The 18,954-nt window shown below is 45.2% G+C and overlaps 1 protein-coding gene across 2 annotated transcripts; it reads left to right on the forward strand.

Moving 5' to 3' along the window:
- Positions 1 to 6,841: 6,841 nt before the first annotated feature.
- On the forward strand, positions 6,842 to 18,737 carry LOC114582780 (trans-1,2-dihydrobenzene-1,2-diol dehydrogenase-like). 2 transcript variants are annotated; one of them, XM_077917110.1, is made up of 7 exons: positions 6,842 to 7,158; positions 10,712 to 10,823; positions 12,296 to 12,459; positions 15,652 to 15,703; positions 16,020 to 16,144; positions 17,504 to 17,654; positions 18,529 to 18,737. In XM_077917110.1, exons 1-7 carry the CDS (start codon positions 7,069 to 7,071, stop codon positions 18,666 to 18,668), a joined length of 834 nt encoding a protein of 277 aa, XP_077773236.1. In that variant the 5' UTR covers positions 6,842 to 7,068; the 3' UTR covers positions 18,669 to 18,737. The 2 variants fall into 2 exon arrangements, with proteins under 2 accessions (XP_077773236.1, XP_028559877.1); XM_028704044.2 differs by having other exon boundaries at positions 6,848 to 7,158; positions 15,652 to 15,904; positions 18,529 to 18,722.
- Positions 18,738 to 18,954: the final 217 nt, after the last annotated feature.

Below are 18,954 nucleotides of genomic sequence, written 5' to 3' on the forward strand. Positions count from 1 at the left end.
TCAGTGTGCTCTCTTAAGTTTACACAGAAGCAAGTCCCCCTTACCCAGTAAGTGTGCACAGGGATCACCATCTCACTCACAAGTAACTTCAGCTGGATCGAGAGCCTAGAAAAGGACTCTGCGAATTTCACATCCCTTTGGTTTGATGGTACAGAGATCGATGGAAAAAGGGGGGCATAGGATTTGGGGGAAGGCCTGTGTCTCGGGGGTAGAACATCTGCTCTGCATGCAAAAATAAATAAATCCCAGATTCATTCCTCAGCATCTCCAGGTAGGACAGGGAGAGGACCCCCACCCTGAAACCCTGGAAAGTAAACACTACTGAGCTAGACGGACCAATAGGCTGACTCAGTATGATTATTAATGTCAATACCAGCTTACTTCAGCACTTAGGCAGGTCATCCTTTGAAAAGCATTTATGTAACAGCACACAAAATGGAGGAGGAAGAGTTTGGATTTGATATCCCGCTTTATCACTCCCCTAAGGAGTCTCAAAGCAGCTAACATTCTCCTTTCCCTTCCTCCCCCACAACAAACACTCTGTGAGGTGAGTGGGGCTGAGAGACTTCAGAAAAGTGTGACTAGCCCAAAGTCACCCAGCAGCTGCATGTGGAGGAGCGGAGATGCGAACCCGGTTCCCCAGATTACGAGTCTACCACTCTTAACCACTACACCACAAGAGGTGCCGGACAGAGCTGTTCTCAGTGCTTTTCCCTGGGCTGCAGGTGCAACAACAGTGTCAGTCGTTCAGCATCTTTATGGAACGGTGTGAGCCACGCTACACCATCTGAGCCTGTAAGATTTCATCCCAGCCAACCAATTCGGATTCTGGCAAGAATTTAAGAAGATTAAAGAAAGGAGCTATTGTAAGATTAGGAAGAAAGTTGCCTGGGGATCTTCATGCAAAATGTTTGAGATGAGAAAGGTGGTGGCAATCAGAAAACGCTCCAATGTATTCAACGGGACTTGAATAGGATTGTGCTGTGAAAATTTAATATTTCAATAGAATAACATGGGAAAACACCTAGAATGATGGATTAGGTTTGGGCTATTGGGACATAATGGGCTCTATTAGCCCAGGTGTCACAGTCACTTTGCAAGATTGCTGAAGGCAACAAGCTTTGGCTGTCTAGTGTCATCAGAGAAGAAACAGTCACACTACAGATCAAAAAGGCTTGGCTTTCATTTGAGCTTGTGTAGGCGTGTGGGGGGAAAACAAGATTAAGGGAAGTAGAAATAAATAGGTCTTAGTTCTAGAGCAGCCTTTGCCCATCCTGGTGCCCCCCCCCCCCCGATGCTTTAGACTACAGAGCCCAGCAGCTCCAATTACAGCTCTCAAGGTGTTTGGGAATTGTAGTCCAAAACATCTTCAGAGCACTAGTCAGCAAGGATATGTTTCTAATAGAACCTCTCAGTCCACACCTGCAGAAGTACAGTGGTGCCTCAGGTTAAGAACTTAATTCGTTCTGGAGGTCCGTTCTTAACCTGAAACTGTTCTTAACCTGAGGTACCACTTTAGCTAATGGGGCCTCCTGCTGCCGCTGCCGCGCAATTTCTGTTCTCATCCTGAAGCAAAGTTCTTAACCCGAGGTACTATTTCTGGGTTAGCAGAGTCTGTAACCTGAAGCGCCTGTAACCTGAAGTGTCTGTAACCTGAGGTACCACTGTACTGCAGTCAGCATGAGCAGAAAGCACCGAAAACTTTTGAATGCTACAAAGCTGGAAGGGGATACCACACACCATGGCTGCCACACCCACAAGGCGTTCTGCAGCATACTTAAAGTATTCTCAAGACACCAACAATTTCAAGTTTCGTTGGGGAAGAAATAATGAGTGTTTAGACTGTTCCTAATGATCCGTCCTAGGATGCAGATCTCATTGAACTCAATGGAGATTGCGTCTGGATAGCAGAGCAGTTTTAATCAAGCCAGTTTAAAGGCAAAGCTTGACACAGGCTTTACACCCTGGGTGTTGCAAAATGCATCGCTGAGGCCAGGAAAACAGATGGCACCTGAAATTAAAATTAGCACCCCATTTTTCCAGGGAGAAGGTTTACAAAACAACAAGGGAGAGATTAAGAGATAAAATCTTGCAACCACCCAGTTTAAGAGAGCAGGTGTGGAGGAACAAGGAAACAGAAGACACAAATTGCTGGCGACCCAGTAAGTTACTGGAGTCAGCTCAGTGTTGTTGGGCTCTACTCACTACTATGCTTCCTTATAGGAGAATTTCAAAATCCGCATTGCCATTATTATCCTAATTGCTGGAAACTTTGGGAGTTGGGTCCTGTTTATGGGCTTTCCATGGATATCTGACTGGCCACCGTGAAAACAGGATGCTGGACTAGATGGGACATTGGCCTGATCCAGCATGCTCTTCTTACAGGTGAAATTCGGAAAATTAGAATATTGTGGAAAAGTTCATTTATTTCAGTAATTCAACTTAAAAGGTGAAACTAATATATGAGATAGACTCATGACATGCAAAGCGAGATATGTCAAGCCTTTATTTGTTATAATTGTGATGTTTATGGCGTACAGCTGATGAAAACCCCAAATTAACAATCTCAGAAAATTAGAATATTAAATGAAATCAGCAAAACAAGGACTGCAAATAGAGCAATATTGGACCTCTGAGAAGTAGAAGCATGCACATGTACTCAGTACTTGCATCAATTACTGCCTCAATGCGGCGTGGCATGGATGCTATCAGCCTGTGGCACTGCTGAGGTGTTATGGAAGACCAGGAAGCTTCAATAGCAACCTTCAGCTCTTCTGCATTGCTCGGTCTCATGTCTCTCATCTTTCTCTTGGCAATGCCCCATAGATTCTCTATGGGGTTCAGGTCAGGCGGGTTTGCTGGCCAATCAAGCACAGTAATCCCATGGGCACTGAACCAGGTTTTGGTACTTTTGGCAGTGTGGGCAGGTGACAAAGTCCTGCTGGAAAATGAAATCAGCATCCCCATAAAGCTCGTCTGTGGAAGGAAGCATGATGTGCTCCAAAATCTCTTGGTAGATGGCTGCATTGACCCTGGACTTAATTTAGCACAGTGGACCAACACCAGCTGATGACATGGCTCCCCAAATCAATACAGACTGTGGAAACTTCACATTGGACTTCAAGCAACTGGCATTGTGTGCCTCCCCATTCTTCCTCCAGACTCTGGGTCCTTGGTTTCCAAATGAGATGCAAAAGCTGCTCTCATCAGAAAAGAGATTTGGGGAGCCATGTCATCAGCTGGTGTTAGTCCAAATCTCTTTTCTGATGTTATGGTCTTCCATAACACCTCTGCAGTGCCACCGGCTGATAGCACCCATGCCACGCCGCATTGAGGCAGTAATTGATGCAAAAGGGGCCCAAACCAAGTACTGAGTACATGTGCATGCTTCTACTTCTCAGAGGTCCAATATTGCTCTATTTGCAGTCCTTGTTTTGCTGATTTCATTTAATATTATAATTTTCTGAGATTGTTAATTTGGGGTTTTCTTCAGCTGTACGCCACAAACATCACAATTATAACAAATAAAGGCTTGACATATCTCGCTTTGCATGTCATGAGTCTATCTCATATATTAGTTTCACCTTTTAAGTTGAATTACTGAAATAAATGAACTTTTCCACAATAGTCTAATTTTCCGAGTTTCACCTGTATGTTCTGACTAAGGGTTGCAGCTCTGCTTACATTGTTTGCTAACTCCACCTACCCCCTTGCAGAAAAAAAAACAGCTTTATCCAAAGCTTTGCAGTTGTTCCAAACTACCATTTTGAAATCAACAATAGCTGTGTGATGACAGCGTTACATTTTTATGTATATAGGAAGGTTAGACCAACCGAGTTGTTAGGAAATAGTATGCAGAAGCTACAGAACTCTTCATCAAGCTAGTCACAAAAATGACCAAATGAGAGACATAAAAGACAACCCTTCTAGGAAACAACCATCACTTTTTACCTAGAAACCCTATCACAGCTTCCTCAGATTTGGGGGTGATGAGAATAATGGCATTAATGGTGCTGGAACAGCAACGCGCTTCACACATGCCTAGAGGCAAGTTCCTCATAATGACTCACTATATTCCAAAGCTAATTCCTCTAATTAAAAACAGGTTCTAGGATGCCTGGGTTTCATGGGGAAAAGGGAGTGTGCAATGCAGAGGCGGAGCTAGTTGCTCCGGCACCTGGAGCGGCGCACATGCTGTGCACCCGGGGGTGAGGCGAGCCATCTGCAGGGGCGGAGCAAGCATCCCAAGGGGGCGGGGCAGCGATGTCACCCCCCTTCAGGGGTGACACCTGGGGCAGGCCGTACCCACCGCACCCCCTTCCTCTGCCAGTGGTGCAATGAGCAGGGTGAAGAGGTGCATCAAGCATCTTCATTGTACATCCTCCCTCATATGATGAAAGCACACCTCTTTATTGTGGCCTTTGACTGTTAAGATATTTTTGTGGTACTCGCTTCCTTTCTCTGGAGGTGTTTCCCTTGCTTTTATAATTGTATATAAACTCGTACGTTTGTTTTCAGTTGTATGATTATGTTGCTGCAACCAGCCCTGGGATGTTGCAGGGGAGGACAGGTAACTGAAATGGCGCAGTAGACAAATAGCCTGAGAGGCAGCTCAAAACAAAAATTTATGGAAAAGTGGGATAGATATAAGATATATGTTCAAAAATACAGTAAGGGTTCGCTATCTGTGCTAGCATTCGATTGACTTTGGAGAGAGATTGAGTTGAGAAATAAGATCAAGGGTACATATTGATATAGGAATGTATTAGATAAAATGTGAAGAAATTTATAACAATAAGAGTACATTCATTTGTAAAAAAGGAATATACAACGGGATTGTGCCAAAGTGTTGGTACATATATGACTCTGGAATATTTCCTTTCCCCCCCTTTTGTATATTATCCTTGTATATAGTATAACAAGTCCTGTGATGTAATATGATAATGTTTATTAATGTAACATAAGAATTATAAAAAAAGTAAAAAGAAAGCTAATTGAGTGATTGATTGATTGATTGATTTAAATTATTTATCTCCTCTTCCTTTCTAAAGTGCAGAGCAGTGCACAATTAAACCCAATAAAATATATTATTATTATTATTATTATTATTATTATTATTATTATTTCACTTATTCACAAGTTCCCACCAAAAAGTCTCAAAGTGACATACAGATCCACGAAACACACACAAAGCTTGAGAACAGTTAAAAACAAACACAGCGATAAAAGAGAACTACAATAAAAGAGAAATATTATCCAGATAGCGCTCATTCAGTAATATTGTAAGAACAAACAAAGATGAGAGAAAGGAATGACAGAAAACAATGAAACCCACAACTGTGCAAATAACTAGGAGGGCAACAAGAGCCTGATTAAATGGCAAAGTTTTCACTACCCTCTGAAATGCAAGCAGTGAAGGAAGGAGCTGTGTGAGAGAGGAAGATTCGCAGGGTGAAGACTGTGTAACAGACACAGAACCTAAGTAGCAGGAAACAAGCTCTCGCCAGCATCACTGAGAAAAAGCTTTGTCAGTTGATTTCTACCTGTTATGCAGCTCTGTGCTGTCTGCTGAACTTAGCCGGTGCCCAGTTTTGCTGCCTGCTGGTGGGATCCAGTAATGGACAGCTGGGTGGGGGTGGAGATGCTTGCTTAAACTGCAAAACGTCCACTGATCCTCAGGAATCAAGGGAAAGGGGCTGCAGCTTCATGACGGAGCACTGAGAGAGATGGTCCATGTTTCAGTTTCTTACATCTCCATTTACAGTACAAGAATCTCAAGTGCCAAGGCTGGGGGAAGGGCCCAAACCCACCCTCTCTGAATTCCATTTTTTTTTTTAAAAAAAGATATTTATTGAGGTTTCCAAAAAGTTATATAAAATAAAAAAGAACAAAAATACAAACAAAACACAGACAACAAGTATAATTTCGATCCCTTATTTTCTTATACCTTACTTTCCCGACCTCCTCATACCTCCCCTTTCTGTATTCCAATTTCTAATTATTTAATTCAGCAAATCCCTCCCATAATTTCTATTGATTTTCAACCTTTCTTTTCTTAATTGCATGATCATTACAGCTAGAAACCACTTAATTTCTAAACCAACATCGTTCTAATAATAATTTTACAATGTTTCTTAAGATAGTCCTTAAATTTCTTCCAATCTTCTTCCGCCGTCTCTCTTCCCTGGTCTCGGATTCTGCCGGTCATTTCTGCCAGTCCCATATAGTCTATCACCTTCATCTGCCATTCTTCCACGGTGGGTAGATCTTCTGTCTTCCTCTCTCTGAATTCCTGAATAGCAATCAGGTTCAAAATTGGGGGTGGGGAAACTGTCACGTTTGGGTTCCCTCAGTTTCTCATCCCCCCCCCCATCTGATCTCAACATCAGGTTTTTGGGTTTGTTTGTTTTTTAAGTCCGCATGAAAATTCACCAGCATTTTCGTAAGAATTTCTCCCAATATATATATACATGGTTGTATGCAATGTTGCCTAATATACAGACATTTGCAGAACAATTTCCGCTGATGCGATGCAATTTTTGAACGTTATGTTAATGAATTCTTGCAATTCTTATGGACCTTTGAAAACACTTTTTTTTTTTTTTTGCACACTTTACTTGACATCGCAGAATTCCGAGAATTTCAAAGGATGGCTTTGTTGTTCCAGAAAGTGCAGATTACTCAGATTTACCTTGAAATGCAAAATGAGTCTTCCTCCCCACCCTCTGGCCCATACTCAAAATAGACCCTACCAGGCTAGATAGATCAGCGGCCTGACTCAGTGTAAGGTAGCGTTGGTCATGTGTTCAGCCCACGCGCTTGCCCTGAAAAGCCAGGATTCCTCCTCCCTGTCCTGTGCATCATTGCCTCATTCCTCTTCTCACCTGCGCGAACACTTCTGGAAGTAGGCAAGCAGGCCTCTACCTGCCCTTGGGCTCCCCAGCCTGCCTCTTTACGCTAAGCCTCAGCCCTCTGTGTGGGCAGCTGAGTGACAAACTGCTGCACCCTCCTGAAGAAAACAGGCAGAAGGAACAGCACCTCTCCGCCGCATCGCTTCAGGAATTCAAAATGGCTCTCCGTTGGGGGATCTGCTCTGCTGGGAAGATCAGCCACGATTTCATCGTGGCCTTGAAGACTTTGCCGGCAGTGGATCACAAGGTTGGATAACAGGCCTGGAGCAAAAGGTGTGGGTGGGTGGCATGGGGGCACAGGGCAGCCAAGACCATATTCTATCACACTTTGATAATAGAATTGCCAGCTTTCTTCTGGGAGAGCTTCTGTGCCGTTAAGAGCTCCCTGTCACTAGAAACATAGCTGGCAAATATTTCCCTCCCCATGCTAGAAAAGTGAGGGGCCTTAGCTTTGCGGTGGAGCATGTGGTTTTTGCGGGGATGCAGGTGGCACTGTGGGTTAAACCACAGAGCCTAGGACTTGCCGATCAGAAGGTTGGCAGTTCGAATCCCCTGACAGGGTGAGCTCCTGTTGCTCAGTCCCTGCTCCTGCTAACCTAGCAGTTCGAAAGCACGTCAAAGTGCAAGTAGATAAATAGGTACCGCTCCGGCGGGAAGGTAAACGGCGTTTCCGTGTGCTGCTCTGGTTCGCCAGAAGTGGCTTAGTCATGCTGGCCACATGACCCGGAAGCTGTATGCCGGCTCCCTCGGCCAATAAAGTGAGATGAGCGCCGCAACCCCAGAGTCGGTCATGACTGGACCTAATGGTCAAGAGTCCCTTTACCTTTACCCTTTACATGGTTTTTGCAGGCAGAAGTTCTATCTCTGCTATTGCCAGTTATTATTTTTTTAAAAATAGATTCTCATGTAGTGATTCTGGAGAAAGAATTACTTTCTAGAGAAAGACCTGGAAGAACAGCTGCCAGTCAGAGAACAGTGGGGTAGAGGGACAAATTGCCCCATTTACTATGAGGGGAAGCTTGGTTATAAGCTCAGCTGTGGGGCTCATGCTTTGCATACAGAAGTTCCCAAGCTCCATCCCTGGTGTATCTGGCTAGGGCTGGAATAGGCTCCCTGCCTGGAACCCTGGAAAGCTGAAGACAGTCAGTGCTGACAATAATGAACAAGTGAGGTGGACTGGCAGTTTAACATGGTGTAGTTGTGCCTCAAAAGCCCTTGTCTTCTCTGTTACTGCTTCACATGTTAAAAGACACAGGTGTCCTGCCAGAAATTAAGTGTTGACAATGAGAGCGAACGTGGCGTAGTGGTTACAGTCGTGTTTCTCAGACTTGGGTTTCCCGCTGCTGTTGGACTACAACTCCCACCCTCCCTGACTACTGGCCCTGCCAGCTAGGGATAATGGGAGTTGTAGTCCAACAACAGCTGAGGACCCAAGTTCAAGAAAAAACTGGGTTAGAGTGTTGAATGGCTCAGCCATAAAGCTCACTGGGTGTCCTTGGGCCATTCACAGTCTCTCAGACTAATCTCTACCTCGCAGGGTTGCTGTGAGGATAAAATGGGGAGGGGATTGCCATGCATGTCGCTTTGAGCTCCTTGGAGGAAAGCTGGGATGTAGATGTAACTTAAAAACAAGAAGTGTCAGGGTGGAACCCCCGACAGCAATTGTATTCCATTACATGATGGGCTGCTGTTCTCCTGATCTGCCATTCCAGGAACCATCACTTTCTTTGACTGCTGGTGCTCCAGTCTCGGCCACTTTGCTTCCATACAACACTTTCTATGTGAACCTGTATGCATGGTCTGTGTGATCTATCAGGGAGCTGCCTTATACTAAGTCAAACCACTTGGTCCATCTAGCTCAGGATTGTCAGGACGGACATGGTTTGGTCTACCAACCTGGTGCCCTCCAAAACATCTGGAGGGCACCAGGCTGGCAAAGGTTGGGCTAGCCTGTCTCCACTGCCTAGATGCAGCTCTCCAGAGTAGAAAAGGTTACAAGGGAAAGAGTCGCAACATTTTGCTGCAGTTCTGGGTAGCAGTAGCCTTTTCTTTTAACCAACTGACAAAAACAACAACAAGAAGCAGAGCATGACTGCCACTCCTTCAAGAGAAAATGTGTCTTCATGAGAAAAGTGCATTTTGGGCAGCCACCCAAGGCTACACCCCCAGTTTCAGCTAACATCAGCTAAAATCTCCCAACTCTCTGTCTCTTGCCTTTGAAAAACTGCCAGCTGTTATTTCTGCTACCTCTCTTCTTCCTTCTCTCTGCTCAAGGGTGTCATCTTCTTCAAGCTCTGATGGGTATCTCATTCAAACAGACAAAACAAAACACAGAAAGATTCCAAACGATCTCCTCCGGATGATCTGATTACTAAGCATCCATCCTACCGTAATTTGCTTGCACAAAGCTTCCACATAAGTTAGATGGTGCCAGTTTCTTATTAAGCATTCGCTCTTATTTGTTTGTGGTGTTGTTATGTGATAATGAGCATTCATCCTGATCTGATTGTGCAGCATTTATACATCTCATTGTTAAACATTTGTGCACGCCACACTTCTCACTTGCTGACAAAGCCCATCCCCCTGCCCCTGATCCTGGCATTTCCCTGAAGCTTAGAGACACAAGTTTTAGTTGTGCAAAGCTGCTCCCTCTCTTCATCACCCACCTGGGTTCCTGGGTTTGATATGTGCAGCCTTATACAGATCCCACTTCACCTCAGGTAAGCATGAAATCCCTCCTAGGAGCCACACCTCGAGATTCAGGATTTGTCAGAACTTGATGCGCATTACAGCCAAATGCTGCAAAAAGATTTAACTGAGAAGAGTCGCTGTTCCCTGCTTCTGTACTCATAATCACCAAAGGGCACTATCATCACTCACATGGGTTGAGGGTGAGGGTGGAAGGCACCATTCTTTATATTGATTTTTGAAAGGGGCCCTAGCTCAGGAGGCAGAGCACCTGCTTTGCATGCAGAAGGTCCCAAGTTCAATTCCAGACATCTCTAAGTAGGGATGGGGAAAGAGGTCCCTGACTCGGTGGCGAAGGAAGGCTCTTCGGCACTCGGTGCAGGGTGTCAAGGGGCAGGGCAAATAACCCAGTGGTGCATGCGCACTGCTGATACGGACGACACTCAAGTGGCGCCCATATGGATGGTGCTCGAGCAGTGCCCATAACAACGGCGCACGCGCACCCTCGGCCACCCTACTGTGAGGGTAGCCCTTGGCTGGCTGCCATTTTGACACCCCCCCCTCAGGGTGACACCTGGGCAGACTCCCCGCCCCCTCCTTCCTATGCCCCTGCCCTGACTGAAACCCTGGAGCCGCTGCCTGTCAGTGCAGACGATATATATATATTTTTCAAATAAATTTTTATTGTTTTCTTCATATGATCCTTTTTCCAACAATTCTTATTATCACAATATAAACCCTTTGACTCTGCCGAGTCTTGACTTCCCTCCCTCCCAGCTGCTGGTATATACATCACATACTTATTGCGTATATTATTATCATAACTCTACTAATTTACATTGAAGGTATTATTCCAGTCCTGCTAGTGTCTTTAAACTTTTATTGTTCTCCTTTATATATTCAATGAATTTATTCCAGTTGTTGTCAGTGCAGACGATATTAAAGCTAAATGGACCAATGCTCTGACTCACTATAAAGCAGACTCCTATCATTCTTGTGATGGTACAAAAAGTGATCAGCTTGTAACTTTGGCATTCAGTTACAAACTAGGGTGACGTGAGGCTCTGTCGCTCACGACCTCTTCTCTCATAGGCTGGCTCTTCCCTCCCCAGGTAGCTGCCATTGCTTCTCGAGACCTCAAGCGCTCTGAGGAATATGCCAAGCAGCATAATATTCCTAAGGCCTATGGATCGTATGAAGAATTGGCAGAGGACCCTGACATAGGTGAGGTGGATGAAGCTTGGAAAATCAGCCCAAGTGGGGAAAGGGGAACGAGGTGTGATCTTCTAAGGCAGCCTTCCCCAGCTTGGTGCCCTCCAGGTGTTCTGGATTATGCCTCCCATCAGGCCCAGCCAGCACCCAGGCCCAGAGTCAGGGATGATGGGAGTTCTACCCATCTTGAGGGTACCAAGCTAGGGAAGGCTGTTCTAATGGAATCTGGATATCAAACTGGAAACAGCTTTCAGACAGGAAGACATCAGACACCACCCTCTCTCTGTCCCTTGTACACATCTCTTAATTACCCTGCAAAAGAACAATAGGAAGCTGTCTCATAGCAGGTCAGACTGCTGAGCTTGCTTAACAACGGCATTATGTATATCTTATGTGTACTGTATTTTAATGCACTGAATACAGTGAAAGATTATGAGGCATAGGGGAGTGGAGAGCGTGTGTGTGAACTTAACAGCACTTAGCTTATATTTTTTAGTTGCTATTTGCTGGAATTGTTAATATTGTTTTATAGATTATAAACGTCAATTTGTTAATCACATAACATTACTTTTGCTGTAATTGTGACATTTTGCTTATTTTCTGTTAATAGTGTTTTACAGGTTGCAATCATTTTGTTGGAGATTCGTTAATTATTTTATATGATTTATGTTGTATTTGTTCTATTCTGCTTTATTATGTTATTGTTATTTATTGTTTGTAAGCCGCTTTGAGATTCATTTGAATGAAAAGCAGCATAGAAATACAATAGCTCGGCTCAGCTCAAATAGCCCCTCAACCCACAGCTCTATGAGGAGATGGTAGAATTTCTAGACAGAGCTGTGTGAGAAACAGGAGTTTCATCTTCACAGTTCAGCACAAAAGTCAGAGGAAAATAGATGTCTCTCTTTCTCCATGAAGAAGCTGCATGGAAGGACTGTGCTATGAGGAAAGACAGTCTTTTTCATGCAGAGCAGAAGCTAAATGTTCTGCACATGGAGAAAGGGAAGGCCATTCCGCCTCCCCATGGACAGATTGCTAAGAGGCTGAGAAGACAGTGAGATGCTGGTGGCTCAGTTGGGAAGGCTGTGTGGGCTGGATCAGGCCAGGCCCATAGGCTGTTATATTAAACAGACCCCTGTATTAAACATACTCCAGGCTTCTCAGGATCTGGAACCCAGCCAGAATAAGGAGCAAAACTCAGATTCTTGGTTTCTCTCCAGTGGTTTCATAGTGGTGGGGTTCAAGTTACCATGGAAAGTCCCACCTTCTAACATAGAAGCTTTGGCCACTAATCCCGGATCTTTGAGAGGTTGGCTGTGATAGTGGTGAGGGAATGCTCTCTACATTTGCTCAGAAACATCTTTATCATTTCACTAGTTTCAGGCCACAGAAAACAGACTGAGGTTGAGCCTACAGGTTTTGTGACTAAAATTTTGCTTTGCTCCCCATTTTCTGCTCCCCACCTGCCGGGATCTCTCTTTCAGACGTGGTCTATGTGGGGTCGGTCCATACTCAGCATCATGCACTCGTCCTCCTCTTCCTCCGTGCGAAGAAGAACGTCCTGTGTGAAAAACCCATGGGCATGAATGCAGCAGAAGTCTGGGACATGGTACAAGTGGCTAAAGAGAACAGTGTGTTCCTCATGGAGGTAGGAAATATTGGGGTAACGTGGGAAGCAGTCAGTGTGATCCAGCAGGAAAAGAGTGGAGACTGTCTGCAAGATATGGGTTCAAGTCCTATTTCTGCCTGTTTATTGAGCATTCATGCCGATTTGCTTGCACAAAGCTTACACAGAGGTTAGGCTACGTCTGGTCTTCATTGAACATTCATTTTTATATGTTTGCACTGAGGTTATATGGCAATGAGCACTCATCTGATTTGTTTGCCCAGTGGTCCTACATCTTTCTGTTAATCAGTTGTTTATCCCACAGTTGTTACTACGTTTCTGCATCACTTTCCTAACTGCAAGAAGTCCTTTTTAAAAAAATTAAAAAGTGGATTTGTTGTACAAGAGCAACAGAATATTTTAATCATTGTGCAAAACCTAAATTTCTGGTAAACAGTTGAATCCGTCCAGCAAATTACTGACAGTCTAGAGGTGACCTTTTAGCTAATTATGGTTTACTGTGAATGAGCACTATGCTATTGCACACTCCTCCCCTGTTGCAACCGGGAAGCCTTAGTTTCCTGTTACATCTCATCCAGGGATCATGGTTTGTTTGATGATTGCTAGCCAATCTTAAAGCTGTGGTTTGTTGCTGGCGTTTGCTGATACTGGCTTATTAGAAAGCAACAAACCACAATCTCTGGTAATGGGAAGCCTGATAAATTGGTAACAAGTTCAAGGGTCTTATGTTAATTCACATGGCCCTATACAGGTAAAGGTAAAGGTACCCCTGCCCGTACGGGCCAGTCTTGACAGACTCTAGGGTTGTGCACTCATCTCACTCTATAGGCCGGGGGCCAGCGCTGTCCGGAGACACTTCCGGGTCACGTGGCCAGCGTGACAAAGCTGCATCTGGCGAGCCAGCGCAGCACACGGAACGCCGTTTACCTTCCCGCTGGTAAGCGGTCCCTATTTATCTACTTGCACTTAGGGGTGCTTTCGAACTGCTAGGTTGGCAGGCGCTGGGACTGAGCAGCGGGAGCGCACCCCGCCGCGGGGATTCGAACCGCCGACCTTTTGATCGGCAAGCCCTAGGCGCAGAGGCTGTTACCCACAGTGCCACCCGCTTCCCTACAGTCCCTATACAACATGGGCCCAAATTAGCTTACAAACAGAGACGGCTCCTGGCTGACATATAATGGGAGGGATTTCTAAAGGGTAGGTGTCACTATGCTAAAGGTTCGATTCTTGCATTGTACAGAATTGACCTTCCAAGTAGATGCTATTTACAGAAGGCATCTCCTGCAGAGCATGGTGATCAGCTGGTTATATAAGGGATGAGATTCTCTTTTAGATATCTGGCTACCAAAGGAATTGCGGTTAACTGCTAGCAAGAGAACACAATTAAGCTGCTCTGAACAATGCAGGAAGCAGAGTTGTCCCCACTGATCATCTTCTGGCAACACTCCCATAGAGATACTGTGCAACAGGTAGAAATTCAGCAGGTGCAGCTCTCCCTTATGATTGCAGACATAGTGAGGAGGAATGTTTTGCCTGCTGAATGTCAGCATTGTGCAGCTGTGACAGGGAAACAGGCAATCTAATAAATGTGGCAAGCTTAAAGTTTTGCAAGGCGCGAGCTGACATTGCAACCTTTACCATGTGAACTCTGGGGCACTGGCAAGGTCCTGGCAAGACTGTTAGCAGTCTGGGCTGTCACTGATTTCCAGTCACATGCTGCTAATCCTGCACATTTGCTTTTGTAGATCTTGACTCCAATAAACCCGTATATATTACTGCGCTTCCTCCTCATTCTCTCCCCTGCCTCCTGCACTCCCTCCCTCCTTGTTCTTCCAGTTCATCTCCCGCCTTAGGCAAAGAGGTGAGCAAGTGTAGCGGAATTCCAGATTTTTGTTTCAATTTATAACACACCCTGAAGTTTCTAGCCCTTATGATTGCCAGGATAGAATTGAAATCTGTATGAGGATTCTCCAACTTGGATAAATAATGAAAAGTTGCCTGATTTGCACATTCTACATTGGAAGCTAAGGACGCGGGTTGCGCTGTGGGTTAAACCACAGGGCCTAGGACTTGCCGATCAGAAGGTTGCCGGTTCGAATCCCCGCGACTGGGTGAGCTCCCATTGCTCGGTCCCTGCTCCTGCCAACCTAGCAGTTCAAAAGCATGTCAAAGTGCAAGTAGATAAATAGGTACCACTCCAGCGGGAAGGAAACGGCGTTTCCGTGCGCTGCTCTGGTTGGCCAGAAGCGGCTTAGTCATGCTGGCCACCGGCTCCCTCGGCCAATAAAGCAAGATGAGCGCCGCAACCCCAGAGTCGGTCACGACTGGACCTAATGGTCAGGGGTCCCTTTACCTTTTACATTGGAAGCTAGCTGCCTTATACCAAATCAGGCCAACGGTCCATCTAGCTCAATATTGTCTCCACTGACTGTCAGTAGCTGTCCAGGGTTTCAAAGTTCTCCCCCAGCCCTACCTGGAGCTGCCAAGGATTGAATCTGCGACCTTCTGCACTCAAGGCAGATACTCTGCCACTGAGCAATGGCTCTTTCCCAAATTCTGTTCTTTAGTACATTCACATGTTTGAATCACTCTTTCTTTTCCATACATCCCACTTATTTTTTCAGTTTTATCTCCTGCCACTCACTACACTATACTGGCTCTCCCTAGCCAGTCTAGTGCTTTATTTGCTGGATTTATAAGCCAATGGGCTCGTTTGTTTTTTTCTTACCTAAAATTGCAGTGCACCTAACCCATTAAACCATGGGTAGACAAACTAAGGCCCGGGGGCCGGATCTGGCCCAATCACCTTCTTTCATTTATTTATTTTTTTTCAAAATATAGTCCGGCCCCCACAAGGTCTTCGGGACAGTGAACCGGCCCCCTGCTGAAAAAGTTTGCTGACCCTTGCATTAAACACTAGTCACTGTGGAGGGGCAAAAAAAAATAAAAAATAAAAATAAAAATTCAGAAGATTCACCCGCTTCTCAGCCTTCTCTTAGTTTTACAGTTTGCACCAGGCATTGCCCACACACTTTTAAATATCTTAAGGACTAGAAACTTGGTTTGCTGAGACACTTGTTAGTATGACACACAGGCTGAAGTTCCTGAGCTTCTGAAACTCTGCGTCAAATGCCAAATTGTTCTCCATACCCACTCCCTCTTTCTTTTCCCGAATGGAAATGCAGGGTGTAAATTAGCCTCCATCTCTTCCAGGGCTTCTGGACAAGATTCTTCCCTGTATCCGAGCAGATCCGCACTCTGCTAAGTAAGAAGGATCTTGGGGACCTGAGGGTGCTTCGAGCTCAACTAGGCTTTCGGATGGATGACATCCCAAGGCTGGTGGATAAGAAACTGGGTGGAGGCGTCATTCTGGACTTGGGCTGCTACCTCATTCAGTTTGCTTCGATGATTTTTGGGCCTGAGAAGCCACAAAGCATTACAGCCTCAGGGTTCCTACTTGAGTCAGGTGAGGCTGCTACAGTGGGGTGAAGAGAGTGGAGTTTGTGGGAGCCCTAGGGCTATCATTAATGTTTGGGAGATATGGATTAGTGCTGCATCACATCCTTTTCTGTGCTTCCCAGGAGCGGATGAAACCGTTGGCATCGTCCTCAACTACTCAGGGAACCGGCAGGCTGTGCTTAATTGCACCATGATGATCGATCTACCAGGAGAGGCATTAATTGGGGGAACTGATGGGATCATCAAGGTACTTGGCTAAGTGGTGTGGGCAGATGCCTGACTTGTGAGGTGGGCTTTGTTTACTTTACCAGAAGCACAAGGTCCACCGACAGGTACAAAATGGAGGCTTGGGTGTACAAAATGGTGGCTCAGCGAGACGGAGCCAGTGGCCTCCTGTACTCTGTGATCCATACCCTGGGATAGATATGCTATAAAATCTGCACCTGAGTTACTTCGAGATGAAGAATTTTAAATACCAAACTTCAGGGAGAACAGGATGGACACAATTTTTGTTGTTACTATAGATAAGCTAGTAGAAGTCGGAAATCCATGTGAATTTACTGCAAATCATATAGTATTACGTCATCTCCATTCTGCCCATCCGTAGCATGGAATATTGTGGATTCATAAATGGTGATTGTATTATACATGATGGAGATGAGGAAGATGCACACTTACTTTTAAAAATTAGGATTACTTACTTCTGTATCAAATTTCCCCCCCCAAGACATCCAAGGCGGCATATATAGGTCTGCCCCTCACTACTTTTAAAGTCACAACAACCCTGTGAAGTAGAACGATGACACCCAAAGTCATTCAGTGATTTTTGTGGCTCAATAGGGATCTACACCCCACTGGTCATGTTGGAGGGAAATGAAGTCCAAATGGCAAGGACAATGAAGCAGAGAGAGATTTTAGGCTTGGGTAGTGAGAGTTGCTGTAGAATTCAAGCTGCCACCCAAATGGTTCTCTGATTCATAAGTTGCCTTTGCATGTCATGAACTCCCTAGGTGACCTTAGCAAGTTGCTAGTCCTCAGTGTGAGCCGCCTCACCCGACTACATGTATAAGTGAGAACTCCTCAAGCAGCTGCAACACCCCACAGACGAGGGCAGGCCCCTAGCAACCAAAGGGCAGCAATACCAATGGTGTTTCTGGCAATTCTGCCTCCGAGCAGCAGCGGCTTCTCTTCCCCATTCACCTCACAGAACGGCAATGAACCCTGATTTCTGACCCACACACGTGGAATGAAAGAGCCAACAGGGGCAACTTCCACTCTTTTCTCCATTTCTGTTGGAATTCTCTGACACCCTTAGCTAAGACTGATCAGGGAGATGGGAATCTAGCAGTCACCAGCACAGTCTAGATCAGTGTTTCCCAACCTTGTGTCTCCAGCTGTTTTTGGACTACAATTCCCATCATCCCTTGCCACTGGTCTTGCTAGTCAGGGATGATGGGAGTTGTAGTTCAAAAACAGCTGGAGGCACAAGGTTGGGAAACACTGGTCTAGATCATAGAACATCACCGCTTTGATTCTCACAGAGTAGACAAATCCCAGAGTTTCTCTGCTTCCCATCAGAAAATGCATGTTGCTTCTCTTTCTCTAGATCCCCAACCACATGAACAGCCCCACAGTTATGTTTCTCAAAGGAAAGCGCTGGGAATGGCCCCTGCCAACTTCTCCTGAACCGCTGTTCTTCGAGCACGACATTGGGCTCCGATACGAAGCTGAACATGTCCGGCTATGTCTACTGAAGGGTAAGGCTCCTGTGGAGGTGGTGTTTTTGAGGAGCGTGAATAGCTCATCCAGCAACCACATGTCTCTGAGGAGGGCTGGCCCTGCCATTAGGTCAGGTGTGGGGAACCTTTGGCCCTCCACAATGTTGCTGAACTACACCTTCCATCTTCCCATTGGGCTGGTTCTGATGGGAGTTGAAGTTCAGCAAAATCTGGATGGCAAAAGATTCCCCCTAGCAACGTTAGAGGTAAAGCAAACCATCAAAATTTTAAATTACATGAAAGGACAGCAAGTCATTAGTTATTTACTGTTTTATTGCTGTTGGAAATTTACTGTAATACCAGGGAGGGGAGAGGCACCTGCAGGATAAATTATATATATATATTTGCCTCAGGTGCCAAAGTAACTTCAACATAGCGTGGACGCTATATGCCCCTGCCCTTCACTTTATTTGGGTGGGATTAGCTGAGGCAGCGTTTGCTGCTTGGCTCAAACAAGAAAATCTATCAGGCCGCCTCAGCTTCCAAGCATCTCACAAGCAGCGCATGAAAGGAAAGACCTCTCCCCTACTATATTACGCACCAGCAACTGTTACCCAGAGGCATACTGGCCCTGAATCTGGAGGCTTCATATAGACATCACAGCAAATCCCCTTCTGTCCACGAACACTGCTTTTCTAAAAACTCTGCCATAAATGTGATCCTGTATAACTTGGAGTGTTTAGATTTGTGCTAAAACAGGGATATCTATTAGATATCTGAATGGCCCCTTTCCTACATCGTTATTACAGGCCCAGGAAAACATGCATAGGATTGCAGACTAAATATACTTTGAAACTCAGACCTCAGAACTGTTCCTATTAATCCAGGTTCTATTAACCTGTCTTTTGTGTAGGTTTGAAGGAAAGTCCTGTCATGCCTTTACACGAGAGTGAAATAATAGCAACCATCTCTGATGAAGCACGGAGGCAAGTGGGTGTGATCTACGAACAAGATCGGGTCGAATGTATCAACCAATCTGAGAGCAGAAAATAAAATTTGCACTTTTTTTGTCAGAAAACATTCTAGTACCTGAAGAATGGCTGCAGTTATGAATGCTGTCGAATACTGTCTGGGTGAGGGCATGGAAACTTGTCTACCTGGAAAACAAATTATCTGAAAATGTGGGCAGGATATAGTCTCCCTGCATCTACTGTTGTTTTAAAACACCTAGTCCTTAAGAGTTAATGCATGCCTGTTAATTCCTCAAAGGGATGGCATGGAACTCAGGGGAGAAATGGTCATCCCTTGCTAATATAGTTGCTCCCATTGGTTGGATGTA

Source organism: Podarcis muralis, chromosome 13 (genome assembly GCF_964188315.1).
Source record: "Podarcis muralis chromosome 13, rPodMur119.hap1.1, whole genome shotgun sequence".
Lineage (NCBI taxonomy): Eukaryota > Metazoa > Chordata > Lepidosauria > Squamata > Lacertidae > Podarcis > Podarcis muralis.